Raw genomic sequence first — 17,898 nt, 5'->3', positions numbered from 1 at the left:
TTTCTTTGTCATGGATAACAGGTGACACACAGCAGGACTAGGAGAAAAGCCATCTATGGAAGGAACTTACACACACACTGCATACACACATACCCTCTTGATATCCATCATAAAAATCTCACAAACACAAAAACAGATCAATAAGATGCTTCTGTGACACTGTTTGATGGACGGCTTTGATTCATTTCTCTCATTTTCTAGCAGGTGACAGTAAGAGAGGAGTGTTTTGAAGCATTTAAAAGATAAATGTAGCAATGAAAAAAATGGTTGGGATTTTGTATTGTTGTTGAAATGGTGTATCTCATCAATTTTGGAATGATGATTATTAACTGTCACACAAGATAACTGGGATTTCTTTTAAATGTCACCTGATTTTTTTAACAAAACTTTAACCCACTATACACAAACAAGGTTATATACAGCTTTAAAAAGACATTTTATTTTAAAAGACATTTCATATTTATTTTGTATATTTTGTATACAACAAGTAGGATTTGAAGACGAACAAACACAAATGAATCTTCAAGATGATTTGTTCAAACATAATTCCATACAAAACTCATCTCAACAATCAACACGCAGCACCCAAAATCAGAGAATCTGTCATTTGCAGCTCTATTTGCAGCTAAGTACTTTACGGCCTTGCAAGCATGTAAAAGTTGTGCCTAGCTGAGGAAGAAGAGTTTGTAAAAGACAGATTGGTTTGAAGAGGGCACAACTTGAGCCCCACAAAGACAATTGATTGCCGAAATATAGATACAAAACAGGCCTTCTTCTGAGTAACCTCTGAGTAACAGAGTTGAAATCCACAGAAAACCCCACAGAGACTGTTTTATATAAAAACTGTATCAAATTGTTCCAAAACCAATTCGATGCAGTCTTGTAATAAAACATTGTTCAACTGCATAATTCTAAAACCTTTACTTGTGTCTGTTATGCTCAGATCACTCACAATAATTGTTATAACTTTTGAATGGTTGTTTAAAAGTGTGCCTTGTTTGGTATGAGTGTAAATCTGACTCTTAAATGACGGCATGGATGAAATCTGTGTAAAATGTATTATATTTTTTTTAGAGAAATCATGTCTAAACTGTACTCTCTGTACCCTCTGAAAGTTAAGAGACCACAGCTAACATTTAATTTATGATGAGGGAAGGAGAAAAGCCACCTCTGAAACAAAGATGATACCTAATTGGTCAGAACTCCTCAAAGAGTTTGGACAAACACCTCAGTTTAAAAATTTAGTACACAAAGACAATTTAGACAGACAGAAGATGAAAAAAAAAAAAAAGTAGAGCAGATGAAGACAAGACAAAGGCAGATCAAGATCAGACGGAAATAAGAAGCGGTTTCATTCAAGCCATCCAACTACTCTCGTCTCACTTACTTACTTTCCTTTTTTTTTTTTTTTTTTTTTACTTAGAACACAAGACTCTCAACGGAAAAGAAAGGAAACTAAGTTAAGTTTTGCTACAAAGTTTAATCAACTCTAGTCTTTGCCTGCCTCAAAACTACAAACTTCAGCCACGAGGTAGACTCCACTCCTTCGCCAGCACACCAGAATGTGACTGGCTTCCCACATCATCAATCCGGACCCAAAAAGACCTGCAGCAAATCAAAAGAACCTGGGAAACACCTTTCTCCAAGCCAAAGACACTGACAAGGGAATGCCCATTTAAAGACAAAAACGTCAAACGCAAGTACCTCCAGATTCTAGCTGAACTAGTGCATTGATATAAAGCCTATTAACCCTGCCTAAGAAGTGATAGAAGGGTTAAATTAATCATAGATGGTTCGTTCAGATCAGGTCTTATGAAGTACATATATTGCAACTTGGGATTTCATCATTTCACTCTCTTGAAACTCATTCTTTCCTCACTTCCTTTCTTTCTGCAACTTGTGTGAATGTGTGCGTGCGTGTGTTTCTGTTTACGAATTTAATGTCTTAAAAACTGCTGATCTATGTTACCTTGCAAATAAATAGTGTTTTCACTAGTTTGGATATTCATATCCACTACAAAGCTGATTTAAGGCCTGTTCAAATGAACGCTGAACAATCCATTTGCTCAGTCGTAAAATAAGTGACTCTTTTAAAATTCCCTATAAATTAATTAACAATTCCCTAAATTGACCTGTTACAAACACAATACATAATGCATCATCCATTTTCACAAGTTCAAGATTAGTTCCATTATTTCAGTTATTCTGAAATTATGTAATAATTCTACTTCCTCAATGTGTAACTATTACACAAGAAGAATGAGTAAAAGTTTTTCAAAATATTATCAAAACTTTAATCATAGGTTGGGTGGTTGATGTGACATGCTTTTACTGATTGTATCACTCACTCCTGCTAACAGTTGGGTTAGGAATTTAAACAAACCTATAACATTAAATATTAAACTTTAGAGCATAACTTCCTTATTTGACATTATAAATGCATTTACCATTTCAAATTAATGCCATTCTTTTGAACATCTTTTTCATCAAAGGATCCTGAAAAAATGAATCACAGTTTCTACAAAGCTATTAAGCAGTACAACTATTTTCAACATTGATAATAGAAAGAAATGTTTCTTGAGCAGCAAATTAGAATATTAGAATTATTTCTAAAGGATCATGTGACACAACTGGAGTAATAGCTGCTAAAAAATTAAGCTTTGCCATCACAGTACCGTACGAACTCCAAACATGCCATGTTGCATAGCAGCTCCAGCCACTTTATTTTTGCAATCTGTCTAAAATAAAATTACTGTATTAACAAAGATCATTTGTGTGAATTGATTTCAATCATTTTATATATATATATATATATATATATATATATATATATATATATATATATATATATATATATATATAAATAAAAATGAAACGTAGCTTGTGATGGCATAAAGATAAAGTCAGTGGAAATATGGGGCGGTTCTGAAAGAACTTCACAGACACCATGCTCTGGCATGAGGAAAAAGAACTATTTTGGTGAAAAAGTTATGATCCAGATTCCAGAACTAACCCGGTTCTCTTCATCTCTCTCTCTTTGCCCCAATTTATGGCTCCCTGCCTGAGCTTGGTTTTACAAGGTGAACATTTGCTGCAATAATTATCATTTAAGGGACCGTCCCTGACTCCGGACACATATTGTCATTCAGTTAAGGTGGGCACACATTGAGGGGCTTAAGGGTCAGGGTTTTATAGCAGATCTTGTTGCTGAATGAAAGGATAGCCTCAAAAGTTCTGTACTCTTCTATCCCTCTTTCCAGTCTCAATTCATTTAATTCCCATCTTGTCTCCTTCACGTCTCTCTTCACCTTCTCCCTATAACACACTCTTTCTAACACCTCTATTTTCTCACTGGATCCTCATTTAACACATTACCCTACCTGTCCTCATTATAGTCTCCTCTCTTGCTCCAGCACTCACGTCATTGGCTTTTGCTTGTCAGTGCCGCAGTGGCAAAAGACATTTCCGTCCATCAACCCTCTCTTACCCAAGTCCTGTTCTTCCTGAACGGCTGACCATTACAGTACTTTCCTCCTGTCGCTCTCTCCCTCATTCCCTTTCTCCTCCAGCTCATGTTTATTTCATCCAATCTTCTTCCAGTGCTGCTTTTCTCCGAGGAGTACGGAGAGATCTCAATAATTCAGCAGGCTGTCTGAGCTATGCTGGGCTAGCAGGACACCCATCACTGGACATGGGGAACTTTCAGTGCCCCACTTACTCCATAAGCAGATAGATAATCATCAATTTTGCTCCAAAGCACTGCTTTCCACTGAGGAGATCACTATGATCTAAACTGTCCACGAACATCGATGCCATCCTCAATGCTGCTTTTTCTTTATGCAACTGATGGATGAGTTACAAAGCACTATTATTTCACAAAATGTTAATAACATTCATGTCACACAATTATCCTACTGTAGTAAATGTTACTGTGCACATCAGTTCACTGCAACACAAACCATTTAACATCTAATCACATTAATAATATTGCGCATGCATAAATACCAACTAGATTTGCACATACCAGTGCTCGCAAGCCATCAACAGCAGCATGATAAAGTTTTAGGGAAGGTTGTTGGCATTGGTCTTGCATAAATTTTGCTGTTCTCTTGATTTCTGCAGCTGTGTATTAAATGATATATAACACGACAGCGCCTTAGCAATGTACAGGTGCTGTAAATTCAGAGAAGAGACCAATCACAGTTTAGCAAAGCTGAATTTTCAGCAGCCATTACTTCAGTGTTCAGTGTCACATGATCCTTTAGAAATCATTCTAATAGATGCTGATTTGGTGCTCAAAAAACTTTTCTAATTATTACATTTGCTAATGATAATGTTATTTTTAAATGAACTTTAAATAGGCATTAGATGACAGCAAAGATAATCAAAATGTAATATAGGTCAAATCAGCATGCACAAATAAATATCCATCGTTGGCCAATGAAATATATACATTTTTTAAAAATAATTATATTGTGCATGCCTATTCAATGTTAAATTTATTGAAAAGTCTAAAGTTTTTAAAGGGATAGTTCACCTAAAAATGAAAACTATCCCATCATTTTCTCAGCCTCAAGCCATCCTAGGTGTATACGTGTATAGGTCTTCTTTCAGACAAACACAATCAGAGATATATTTTAAAAAAGTAGTTGTGGATGGAGGCCCGCGTTTTGAAGCCAAAAATACTACATCCATCCATAAAAAACAAAAATGTAATCCATACGGTTCCAGGGGGTTAATAAAGGCCTTCTGAAGTGAAGCGATGCATTTTTGTAAGACAAGTATACATATTTAAAATCTTATAAATTCAAATAACTAGCTTCTGGTGGATGACCGTGCGCGTCGATTTGTGGCGGAAGAGTATCCTTTGACCTAACACACAACGTAATGATGAACATGGAGGCGCCGAGGATAGAGCAAAACAAATCACCGGTCACGGATTATAAGTCTAAAACAATCATTTTTAAAGAGAAAAGTCAGAGGATTTCAATAAAAGAAGAGGAGCTTAAATTTGTTGTACAGCCTCATTTGTTTGAACTGCGAGAGTCGTCTAAGCTTACGATACCCCTACATCCTGCATCATACATCACGTCAGAAGATAACTCATTTGGCGCAAGTCAACTTGGGCATTCTGCGTGCGGTCGTCTGCCGGAAGCTAGTTATTTGAATTTATAAAGTTTTAAATATGGATATTTTTCTTATAAAAACCCATCACTTCGCTTTAGAAGGCCTTTTTAACCCCCAGGGCCCGTTTTTTCAAAAGTAATCCACTAGGATTTTGGATAACGGATTGGATCAAATCTTGAAAATGTGTTTTTCAAAAGAAAAAAATGGATTACATAATCGGATTAGATCACGTAATCCAATCTTGGTTTTGATCCGGATCAAACCTTTAGTTTGGGTTTTTCAGAACTTTTTTGTAGGATTTGGATCACTTTGATCCAAAAAAAAACAGGATTATCCTGATCCCAACAGGGGGTAGGATTTCAAGGTGGATTCCAAACTAGTCAAAAAATACAACATTTTTATCATGTAATATACATACACATTTTTATCTTGCTCTTGATTAGTTTAACTGTTAAAGTAATAAATTAAATGCAGACATTAGTCTACATATTTAACCTTTCGGTAACCTACTCTAAAGTTAAAAGAAATTTTGGTGCCATAAAACAATCCCTAAACAGTTGTAAATATCCAACAAAAATATATTTAATTCAAAACCCATATTCTTTCTATCAACATGTCCCTTTAGGGCCTCCGTAGAGCACTGGAAATCCAGATTTGGTGATCCTGAAAAGTTCCTATCCGGATCAGATTGATCCAATCCGATGTTGCTTTAAAAAACTGGCTCCAAAAGTAAGCTGGATTACGTGATCACGGATCGCAAAAAAAAAGGATTACTAAATCCGGATCAATTTTATCCGGATTAAACCTTTTGATAAACCGGGCCCAGGAGTCGTATGGATTAATTTTTTTTTATGGATGGTTCGGATGCATTATTTTTGGCTTCAAAACACGGGCCCCCATTCACAACCATTATAAACCTTGGAGGACTAAGGATATTTTTTAAATATATCTCTGACTGTGTTCATCAGAAAGAAGATAGTCATATATACCTAGGATGCCTTGAGGTTAAGTAAATCATGGGATAATTTTCATTTTTGGATGAGCTATCCCTTTAAAGACCAAAAATAGAAACGATCTACAAACCAGTTAGAATGGAGTCGTAGGCAGTTTGTAGGCTGAATTAACTGCAGAAATTAATTGAGATAAAAGAGGAAATGAAATTAGTAAGAGAAATATCAGTACAAGAACCATAACTGTTGCCATAACACTGTACTACAACACACTCCATAATGTCTTTTCCAACTACAATCTAACAGATCTCTAATACATACTGCTTCTCAGTTAACTTCCTTTTAAAGTAATTGCATCATTTTGTCCCTGTATATATATATATGATCAGTTTTCCACTGATGCAGGCTCACTCTCAAAAGGGGCTCACTACTGCAGTATAACTTTATTGCTTGCTGAATCAACAGTCTTTGAACACTTAATATTTCTCATGGATCTTCTCACTTAATTTTCATCACAAAAATGGAGCCCTGCAATTTGCCAAACTCAGATTCAGTTTCTGCCAAACTAGTATCGAAGACCACTGACGTACTCTCTTATTTTTCACACTGACAGAAAGTTAATGCAGCTAATGTAAAAGGACGTAGACTGTCAGTAATGCTATTCTGTAAATGGCGTATTAATATTGTCTTAAAAAGATTATGTTAATATATTTGGCATATACGTTAAACGGTTACATTACTATAGCACAAAACTATGATGTCATCTGGGAAAATCTGAGCCCACTTTTAGACAGCATTTTAGCAGACGTTCTTAATGGAAAGAAATGTGCAATACCCCTCATCTCCAAAAACACAAACTGAATTTTTAATGATGAAATGGTAGAGTTATCTGCATTTCTATTAGTGAGATCACAGCATAAAACCAGCTCACAGAACACATCCTGTGATTCCATTAACATACAGTGTGCATGTATAATTCAGACAGCTGGCATTATACTACCTCGCTCTCTATTGATGACTGTCCAGTTATCAGACTGCTGTCTGTGTCTTGAACCTTTCTCTTTCTCGCTTTATCCATCTATCTGTCTCTCTTTCTATCTCTGTCTCCATAGATACGCAGACAGTTTTGCCCATCCCTGCCTCAACCAATTGTTCAGGGATTGAAGCTTGTAAGAAGTAGGTCAGCCTGTATTGCACTTGGCATAAGGTAAAGGCAGCCGACACATTTAAAGACCAATTTTGGGTTAATAATCATCTAACCTTCAAGCAGGGACTGTAACACAATCCAACACAGACTCTATGAAATGGGGATTTTGTTATGATGGGGTAGGAGGTGGAGATATTGCTTTGTTAAAAAAACAAGTCACCCAGTCTTAGTGGGTGAGAGGGTTTAATCAGGGCTCCAGACTGTGACTAAAGGAGTCGCAAATATGGCAACAAAAAAAAAACTTATTTGCATTGTGCAACAATTAACAATGGTTTATGAACAAATGGCTCTTATGAGCTGATTCTTTTTAATGAATTCTCCATCTCAAAAACTTTCAATTGGAATCGATCTATCAACTGACTCATTGAACGAATTTGTCTAATTTGAAATTATTACCATGACGTGTGTATTACAATTACAATATATTGCTAAAGTTTCTGAACTTAATTTATAATGGTAACACTTTACAATAAGGTTCATTAGTTAAGCACATTAGTTAACATGAACTAATAATAAACTGCACTTCTACAGCATTTATTAATCTTTGTTAATGTTGATTCTTTGTTAACAGTTACTAATACATTATTAAAATCAAGAGTTGTATTTGTTAGTATTAATTATTGCACTGTGAACATGAACAATGAACAATTGTACTAACATTAACAAAGATGAACAAATACTGTAACAAATGTATTGCTCATGGTTAGTTCATGTTAGTTAATACATTAATGTTAACAAATGAACCTTATTGTAAAGTTTTGCCTTTATAATAAATGGATTTTCTAATTAAAAAATACATAACTATCATTTTATACAATAAGAATCACTGTGACGTCATCAAATTGGAACACAGTTTCATACTAAACATAATTAGGAAGTCAAACCAAAGGTGTCTTGGTTAAGGCTGCTCTGTGCCTGCTCAAAATCCAGTGTAAATGCAGAATGCCGCATAAATGCCGGACTAAATCTCAGACAACCTAAGCTCATAGTATCACAGTATACAGTTGTATTTGTGTGTAAATGTGTGTAGATGTTTTTATGCCACCTCTTAGCAGCATTACAGTCTGTGTAAAGGCACCTAAATGGCACTTCAGAAGTGCTTCTGTGCCACCTTTGCCATGTAAATTTGGCAATAATGATAAAAAGAAACATTCCAATTTAGATTTAGCTAATTCACTGCAAAAAAAGAAAGTTAAATCGATGCACTCTTTTTAGTTTATCTAATTTGAGCGATTCTGTAATAATTTGGCCGTTTAGTCCTAATTTTAGGAGCCAGTGATTCCCTGGTCATTTTTTTAGTCTGGAGCCCCATTTATGCTTGATCAAATATTGTAATTGGGTTACAGAGAAACGTCAGAAGGATCCAGACATCTGAGACAAACAATACAAGCTGTCATTTAGCTGTGAGGGATTTTATGGAACTTAAATGCATCCTCATCATCAAATCAACATAAACAAGACTGCAAACATAAAGATAACTGACCTACATAAAACTGTTAGCCATCAACTGCATCCCCATCAACTGCCTTATGTAATCAACAGATTGCACAGTAAATCATTACCTCAAGTCTAAATCATAAAAACACATCATCCATAATACCATACATCACTTATAGGTGCACTGTCTTTGACAAACATCTGAACACACCTGCACTCCACCACCATTAAACCACAAACACTCTTGACAAAGAGCTGACATATAAGCGGTGAGTAACCAATAAAGGTAGGCAGCCAGTAGAGAGTTGAACTCACTGGACCTCATTCATTTAGAATCCACAGAACAGAGCAAGCTGAACCTTTTGCTGACTAGCCACTTCCCAGGGCCCCATCAATCTAATAAGCCTTCAAACTCCCCCTGAAGTGGACCTATGTGATCAAACCAACCTAGTGACGTAACTGTTACTATTCTTACTGGGGTGATCCTTACCTCCAGGGAGCCTGACGTCTGCTGCAAATGTGAGCTATTGTAAAATGCTTCTACTTCTAAAAATAACAGAGCAGCGAGGCTCATAAAGATAGGAACAATGCTTAGTAATTAAGTATCTGCTCGAGGTCAAAACGCTACTCAAAGGAGGGTTGCTTATTTCCTAATTGAGTGTTAGGGCAAGGCTCTTGAGAGCCCCACTTCTGTTCAATACCAGACCAGGTCATGCAGTTACAGAAAGCTGATATGATAAAGACAATGATAAAGTTACAAGCACTCTTAAAATGCCGGTACATTTACTCATACAATAAAAAAAAATTCCATGCCCTTCATATAAATATTTTGAGTGTTCTATCACTCCCAGAAACTTCCAGTTTAGAAGCTAGTTTGCTCCAAGATAGCACTCAAAGATTATTGGTTAACACTTTACAATAAGGTCTCATTTGTTAGGGTCAATGACGTGACCTTAATAATAATAATGATATGACATCCAAAGTATGTAAGGTAGTACAACTAGATCACTTTTATTGAATCCAAAAGGTTTTAATTATATTTTGCTACATATAAAGGTATTTTAAAGATTTTGAAGTGTCAAAAGGTCATTCGGTTTAACCATCCAAATGCCAATACAGCCATTTCATTTGTGATTAAAATATCTTAAAATTTAATAAATGTATATATGTATATATTATATAAAAAAATTATATTATTCTGCCATGATTTTATCACATCATATATCAACATGGTGCAAAATGGTATTAAAATTATGTGTAGAAGTCGATGCTTTGTTATGAGAAAGAATGTCCGGAAAAATGAATTTCATTGATGACATTATAAGACAACCAATATAAAGAACTATTTTGGATCACGTCATGCGTTTAATATCATGTGACAGGATGGGACATCATTCAGACACCTGCAAAGAATCACATGATCATGAATTAAAGTAACTAAAATCTCTCTTAAACTATTTGAAAAATTCATGTTTTCAAATTCGGGACATGTTTTCGCATGTCCCGAAACATCAGGTCATTTGGTACAACCGCTATAAAAACATGGAAAATGTTGTAATATTTTAAAAACTTATACAAAATATAAAATGTTTGATTGTCCTAGATATCAGATATCAGCCTGTTAGCACTGTTTGAAAATATTATCATTCGGTATAACAAAAAAAAAAAAAAAAAAAAAAAAAAAAAAAAAAAAAAGAGTCATTTGGCAAATTTGTGTTAAACCAAATTACTTTTTTGGTGACAAATTTTGTCCATTTTGTAAAAAAATGACAAAAGCATTGTTAATTGATTTATAAAAAGAAAACAAAAAAAAAAAACACTTAATCTCATTGTTTACACTTAATAAAACTTCAAAATTAATTATATCTCAATTATTTTATTTTTTTACACTTTTAAAAACCTTATTCGTCAATGACCCCTTAACATTAGTTAATGAACTAACCGTGAGCAATACATTTGTTACAGTATTTATTAATCTTTGTGAATGCTAGGTAATAAAAATACATCATTGTTTGTTCTTGTTAGTTCACAGAACATTAAAGGGTTAGTTCACCCAATAATGAAAATTCTGTCATTTATTACTCACCCTCATGCCGTTCCACACCCATAAGACCTTCGTTTATCTTCGGAACACAAATTAAAATATCTTAGTTGAAATCCGATGTCTCTGTGAGGCCTCCATAGGGAGCAATGACATTTCCTCTCTAGATCCATAAAGGTAGTAAAAACGTATTTAAATCGGTTCATGTGAGCACAGTGGTTCAATACTAATATTATAAAAAAATAACAAAATAACCACTTATTTAGTGATGGCCGATTTCAAAACAATGCTTTGTGAAGCATCGGAGCATAAACGAATCAGTGTGTCGAATCATGATTCAGATCGCGTGTCAAACTGCCGAAATCACGTGACTTTGGCAATCCGAACAGCAGATTCACTGTGCTCCGATGCTTCCTGAAGCAGTGTTTTGAAATCGGCTATCACTAAATAAGTCGTTATTTTGTTATGTTTGGCGCTCCAAAAATATTCTCGTCGCTTTATAATATTAATATTGAACCACTGTGCTCACATGAACCGATTTAAATATGTTTTTAGTACCTTTATGGATCTTGAGAGAGGAAATTACATTGTTTCCTATGGAGGCCTCACGGAGCCATTGGACTTTAACTAAAATATCTTAATTTGTGTTCCGAAGATTAACGAAGGTCTTACGGATGTGGAATGGCATGAGGGTAAGTAATAAATGACAGAATTTTCATTTTTGGGTGAACTAACCCTTTAACTAATGTTAACAATACAACTTTTGATTTTAATAATGTATTGGTAAATGTTGAAATTAACTAATAGATACTGTAGAAGTATTGTTCATTCTTAGTTCATGTGGTAGTCTTTAAACTAGTTGTTGTAATATCTAAATGAATATGTTTTCTATATTATAGTTAATTTTGTATTTTGTATATAGGTACAGTGTATGTTTTTGTGTGCTCTGTATAGCATATGTACAGTGGGGTCCAAAAATCTGCGGACACAAATGAAAAAGCATCTATTTTCCATTTTTCTGAATAAAAGTTTCCATTAAATTCCATTCCATTAATAGCAGCATAATAATTAGAGTGAAAAAAAGAATTGAAAAATTAACATTAAATTAGATCTGAAAATCCTAAATACCAGATTGGTATTGGTATCAAGGTGGTTTCAGACTTTTGGATTCCACTGTATATCTTAATGCAAAGAATGCTCTTAGTAGTAATACCCATTATTTTCTGCTGCAACTGGGCACATATTCAGTTTTTTGCTTTTCATTTGTTTTTGTTGTTTGCTGTTGCAACATTGCATTTGCCCCTCCCACGTGGATTTATAAAGGTTGCTCTGTTCCTACAGGCATATTAAAATGAGCCCTTTGGGGACAAAAATGACAAAACTACTCGATAACTACAAACATTTCCATTCAGGGCCAAGGGAGTGGTAAACACCACAGTACTTCAGTCCTTGAAGCATCAGGATCATATTTCCTGATAGTTAAAGGCCAGTGACATGTCATAAGGCAGACATTTTGCATATTGCATGTTTGTTTAAGTGCAGCTGAACGTTAGGAGAGGCTGAACTTCCTCTGATTCAGTACACTTTAAAACACATCAGGGATGAAATGATTATTTTCTCAACATCAGCAGCAGTCAATCTATCACCTTGCTAACAGGTTGCACCTCAAGTTGCCTGAGATGTGTGGTCAAAGTCAAACTAACAGGCGATGTTTAGGCAACAACCTGTTAGGTTGCTAAACAACCTGTTAGTAGACGTCTACACAACTTCCTTTAAGCTAAGTGGTTCCGCCCACGTTGTTTCAGAAAATGTGAAAATTGTGATTTAGAAGGCCAGATCGTGCTGAAGCTGTAACGTTACAGCATTCTGAATAACATACTATTTGCCTGTAGACTGTATGTTTTGCAGTTCTACAATAACGTACATGCTGACATGCTCGTGCATCTCTAGCGATGGTCTTGTTTTTAGCAAAACAAAAAACCCCGCCAAGGCCTTAATAAAATAAAATAAAATAAAATAAAATAAAAACACGCGATACGTGTAAACAAATACACTCTTACCGGTCCCCTCCGCTTTAAAGTCACGTTCTTCCACAGGAGAAGGTGTAGCTGGTGAAGAAATCCCATTTTCGATGAGTTGGAGAACGAAGTCGCAAATTATAATCTATTCATCACAGTGTTGTTGTTTTGAGATTCCGCTTTATTTGCATTTTGTCCTCCCCGGCGTGTGACAAAGCCAAACATCCTGAAATAAGAGGGCTGGGGTTGTGAACAAAAATGCTCTTGTGGTAGCAGCAGATATAGGTATTCGCATCTCATTGAGCAGTGGGCGGATACCCTGACAGCTTCAGCCAAACGTCGCGAACGAACGTTTCTTATTGCTATAGTAACTTGACCTCATTGAGCGCGCGACCGATGTGTGAAGTAGATCAGATGTGATTTTTTTTTTATGGTAATCTAGCGGCTGCCTCAGCTGGATTACTGATGCGCTGCTGAATCCTCATCATTCTGCGACGCTGGGCTATTTATAGAAACTCCATCGATGTGGGAACATTTTAATCTCCCCATCTTTAGCTTTACTTCTGGGACTGAGGTAATCCTTCCTGGATGGGCAGATTTATCCGAGATCACATTTTTTTTGTAGCTGTCGTGGATCGTGTGAAGTCTGTGATCTTTGATCAGTGTACTGATTATAGCGAGTTACCCTTGAAAAGAGTTTTGAGAATGAGAAAAGCGAATAGCACCCTCTGCAGCATGGCACTGGTTCCAACAGTAGTCTGAGCTGTTGGAAATTAATAGCACAACTAACCAGATCCTACAGGCATCACGATTTGTAAAGAAAAAGAAAAAACATGGCATAGCCTAATATATGATTCTAGTAACAACCATTAGACACGCATCAAGGCCAGATGTTCTGGGGGAACTCTGTGGGAGACCATTAACTGGGGGATTATAATATTACCAAAGGGAATAGTCAAATTATTATAATAAAATTATTTTTTTTCTTTATGTTTTTTAAACGTCAGTGTTCTGACTCATACTATTGTTACTTTTTCTGCCTTGTCTTTATGTGGCAGGGATGGTAAGATTAGTATTCTCATCCGAAATCGTTCAGGGAAAGTCGCTCCCTATTCTTTCTGCATTCAAAGACTATCAGGGATATTTCACAGACTATTTTTATTCATAGGCGAATTAGGTGCAATCACCTGGGGGCACAATAAACTGGCACTACATCCTAGCATGGAGTGTGTCTAAAGGGTGGCACGGCCACCCTGAAAGATGATTGCCGCCCCCACTGGTTACCCCCAACGCCACGGGGCTAGTGTACTGTCAATTACTGCCTGATTGTTGCATGTAATGTTTGTATTTGCAGCTCAACAACTCCTTTAGATGGGCCACTGTCAGTGCTTTGGCAAGGTAGCGCTTTTTTACCATGCAATAAAGCTATAAGTTAAAAGGCCAGATTTAATAAAAATTTATTTGACAACTGCAAGCACACCCCAAATCTGTGGAACTCACAATGAATGTACTGAACCTCGGACATGGTGCGTTCAAGTCCTCCTGGGAAGTTCGTATTGACGACGTCAGGTCAGGTCAAGTCACTTTCGTCGGCGCAAGATGGCGGTGTACCCTCTTTGAATGAATTACACGAAAATACAGCAAGGTTTGTTAACTCTGCTAATAGAAAATGAAGAACAAATAATGCGCATCAGGTGTGTTTTGCTATTTTTATTTTTTAAAATTAATGTATGAAGCCACGGTAATGTCGATATAATTTATATATTACATCATATTTTGTGCAGACAGGTTACTTAGTTGTAAATAAAAAAGCCTGACAATGTTACTGCTAAATACCTTAAAGTATTGCGATTTATATTTAGGGCCAAAGCCAAAGGCTGAATGCCCTATTGTTTTCCTTAGGAAAGTTTTTTTTTTTTTCCCGACTATTAGGGCATTTTTGGGACCCTTAACGTGCTCAAAAACACTGGTGTCAAAAGTATTCACATTCATTACTCAAGTAGAAGTATAGATACTAGGGTTTAAAAATACTTCTGTAGAAGTTGAAGTATCAACTCAAGCGTTTTACTCAAGTAAAAGTATAAAAGTACTGGTTTCAAAACTACTTAAAGTATAAAAGTAAAAGTAATGTAGGGGAAAAAATGCCATTAAGGACAAAAGCTTAGGCCGCGCCACAGGGGCCTATTGTGTACTCCACCTCCTCAAAAAAATAATGACCATAATGTTATATTAAAATGTTAATGTTGAAAAATTTGGGATGCACTAGGCTACCCGTTTCAGCCGCATATATGTCCATTGAAAATGAACGCATTTTAGTACAATGCAAATACATTAAAGCACCATATATGTGTACTACTGACCATTAACATGGGTTTCATGGAGTGGAAGATATCATGACTAGTTGCCTATAAGTATTCTAATGGTGCAAAAAGTCAAAATTCAGAGGCATTAATAACCTTTATTGGAATGTAAATGTACATCCAAGCTTAACTGCAGAAATTTGTGAGGGCAACGGACAAGAAAAATGCGGGTAGTTTTGGTGTACCCAGGGCAGGCTTAGTAACAATCAGGGCTTGACATTAACACCTGCCAGCTGTTTCAGTTCACACCGCACCAACAAACGCCAGCAAACTCTCTGTTGGCGTTTGTTGGATAGTTGTTGGCGTTGGTCGGAGTCTGTTTACCCGACTGAACATGTTTAAAGGTGTCATCGAATGTTTTTTTACAAGATGTAATATAAGTCTAAGGTGTCCCTTGAATGTGTCTGTGAAGTTTCAGCTCAAAATACTCAGATTTTTTTTAATTAATTTTTTTAACTACCTATTTTGGGGCATCATTAAATATGAGCCGATTTATGCTACTGCCCCTTTAATTCTCATGCTCTCTGCCCCCAAGCTTGCGCTTGCCTTAAACAGTACATAAACAAAGTTTACACCCTCAAATGGATCTTTACAAAGTGTTCGTCATGCATGCGTCGGATTATGTGAGTATTGTATACTGTTATATTGTTTACATTCTGAATGAATTTGAGGCTGTGCTCCGTGGCTAACAGCTAATGCTACACTGTTGGAGAGATTTATAAAGAATGAAGTTGTGTTTATGAATTATACAGACTGCAAGTGTTTAAAAATTAAAATAACGACGGCTCTTGTCTCCATGAATACAGTAAGAAACGATGGTAACTTTAACCACATTTAACAGTACATAAGCAACATGCTAACAAAACATTTAGAAATACAGTTTACAAACATCACTAAAAATATGATGTTATCATGAATCATGTCAGTTGTTATTGTTCCATCTGCTATTTTTCACTGTTGTTCTTGCGCGCTTACCTAGTCTGATGGTTCGGTTGTGCTGCTCCAGACGTTAATGCCTGCCCTTGTCTAATGCCTTTCATAATGTTGGGAACATGGGCGGGCATATGCAAATATTGGGGCGTACACCCCGACTGTTACGTGACAGTGTTGAGCTTCGCCTGTTCTTCGGAGGTCTTTTAAACACATGAGATTTATATAAGAAGGAGGAAACAATGGAGTTTGAGACTCACTGTATGTCATTTCCATGTACTGAACTCTTGTTATTTAACTATGCCAAGATAAATTCAATTTTTGAATCTAGGGCACCTTTAATCGGCGTTTGTTTGGTCGTCTGAGCATCCAACAAACTCTGACGTAATCTGACCTGTTCACGAACCGTTGCCATGACGACGAGGCAAGTCCCCTTTAAAGACAGCTGTTTGATCGCGCCTGCGCCTCACGCGCACACAACAAAGCACTGGAAACGTGACATCGCAGCTTGTTCGTTATGAAAAATAAAATACAGTTAAAAAAAAAAACATATAAAAGGTACAATAGTCTGTAGTGCAATCCGTGCCATTCAGCAAGAGCACTGCTCCACTTCACTGAAAGAGAGAGGTATACCATGAGAGCAATGCAGGTTTACCTTAAGTTTCGTTTTAAAATAATTCGTTTTGGCTTGTTTAGTTACATGGTTGTATATGACTATGTGTCACATAAATAAAAGGGTCGCGCTTAAAAAAAAAAAAAAAAAAGTTTAAAAACCGGAATACGATTTAACACTAGAAGTCCCAGAGATTTGTAACCCTCCTTTAGCCAAGTGGATGCTAACTGGCTAGTCTTTTGGCTATCATTAGCATCAATTCATGTGTAAATATGGTCATTACCTGAGCAATCTGCAGGGGGGTTGGGGGTGTGTGTGTGAATGGTTGCTGGTGGCTTGTTTGTATGTGTGGGGGAGGGCTGCTAAAAGCAGAGAACTTGATTGACCATGGGCCGGTTTCAGAAAGGAGGTTAAGTGAAAACTCTGAGTATGTTAACCCTGAAATGAGGGAGTGCAAGTGATGTTTAAAAAGTTAACTCACTCATTCACACTGAAAAAAATGCTTTTCTTACTAAGTATTTTTTATCCTATTTCAAGTAAATTTAAAAAAAAAAATCTTAAATCAAGATGGATTTTCTATATGAGAAAATTATATATGATATTTAGTCTTGTTTCCTGGGGGGATCTAAATTAAGTGCATTTTACTTAAGTAAAATGATCAATATCTGCCAGTGTGGTAATAAAAATAATCTTAATGCAAACGGAAAGTGTTGGAGTGTCTACCCAGGTGAAAAAAAAGTGCAGTAAAATACACTTATTTCATAATGTACAGTGCTCTATTTCCGTGCACTTATTTTGTACTTAATATACTAAAAGCTCTTCTTTAGTACTTCTTAAGATAATCTTAACAACATCTAAGTGTACTATTTTGAGACACCATGAATTTGAACTAAAATGAGCTTTTAACATACTATCTCTGTATAGAAAAATGTATTTAGTTACCACTTGTAATACACTTGAACCCATCTTTCAAACACTTTTAAAAATGGACTTATGATGTATTTCAAATATAAGATTAATATATAATGAATATATACAAAATGTATTTATAATATATTGCCAGGCAGTGCCAGGATTGTGAGTGATTGCTGGAATGTACTCACTCACTTTTTAATATTATTTGTAAATATGTGTACAAATGGTTGGTTTCTTTATTTTATTTTGTACTATTTTTATCAATAGATCTCAGCAACAAAGGAAAAAAAACATGTGTGT

At 35.8% G+C, this 17,898-nt stretch overlaps 1 protein-coding gene across 3 annotated transcripts in view; it reads right to left on the bottom strand.

The window, feature by feature from the left end:
* abca2 (ATP-binding cassette, sub-family A (ABC1), member 2) overlaps positions 1-13,398 on the bottom strand; it is a 77,981-nt gene extending 64,583 nt beyond the window's left edge. For 2 of the 3 annotated variants that reach the window (XM_067406384.1, XM_067406385.1), the window contains exon 1: positions 12,823-13,397. In XM_067406384.1, coding sequence (XP_067262485.1) covers positions 12,823-12,888 — 66 coding nt within the window. In that variant the 5' untranslated portion in view covers positions 12,889-13,397. Of the gene's footprint in view, positions 1-12,822 lie in introns of all 3 variants that reach the window. The other variant, XM_067406386.1, reaches the window with a different exon arrangement.
* Positions 13,399-17,898: the final 4,500 nt, after the last annotated feature.

The sequence above is a fragment of the Chanodichthys erythropterus genome, chromosome 13 (genome assembly GCF_024489055.1).
Source record: "Chanodichthys erythropterus isolate Z2021 chromosome 13, ASM2448905v1, whole genome shotgun sequence".
In the NCBI taxonomy this organism is placed as follows: domain Eukaryota; kingdom Metazoa; phylum Chordata; class Actinopteri; order Cypriniformes; family Xenocyprididae; genus Chanodichthys; species Chanodichthys erythropterus.
The sequence above is the reverse complement of the archived record's forward strand: the minus strand, read 5'-3'. Positions and strand labels throughout refer to the sequence as shown.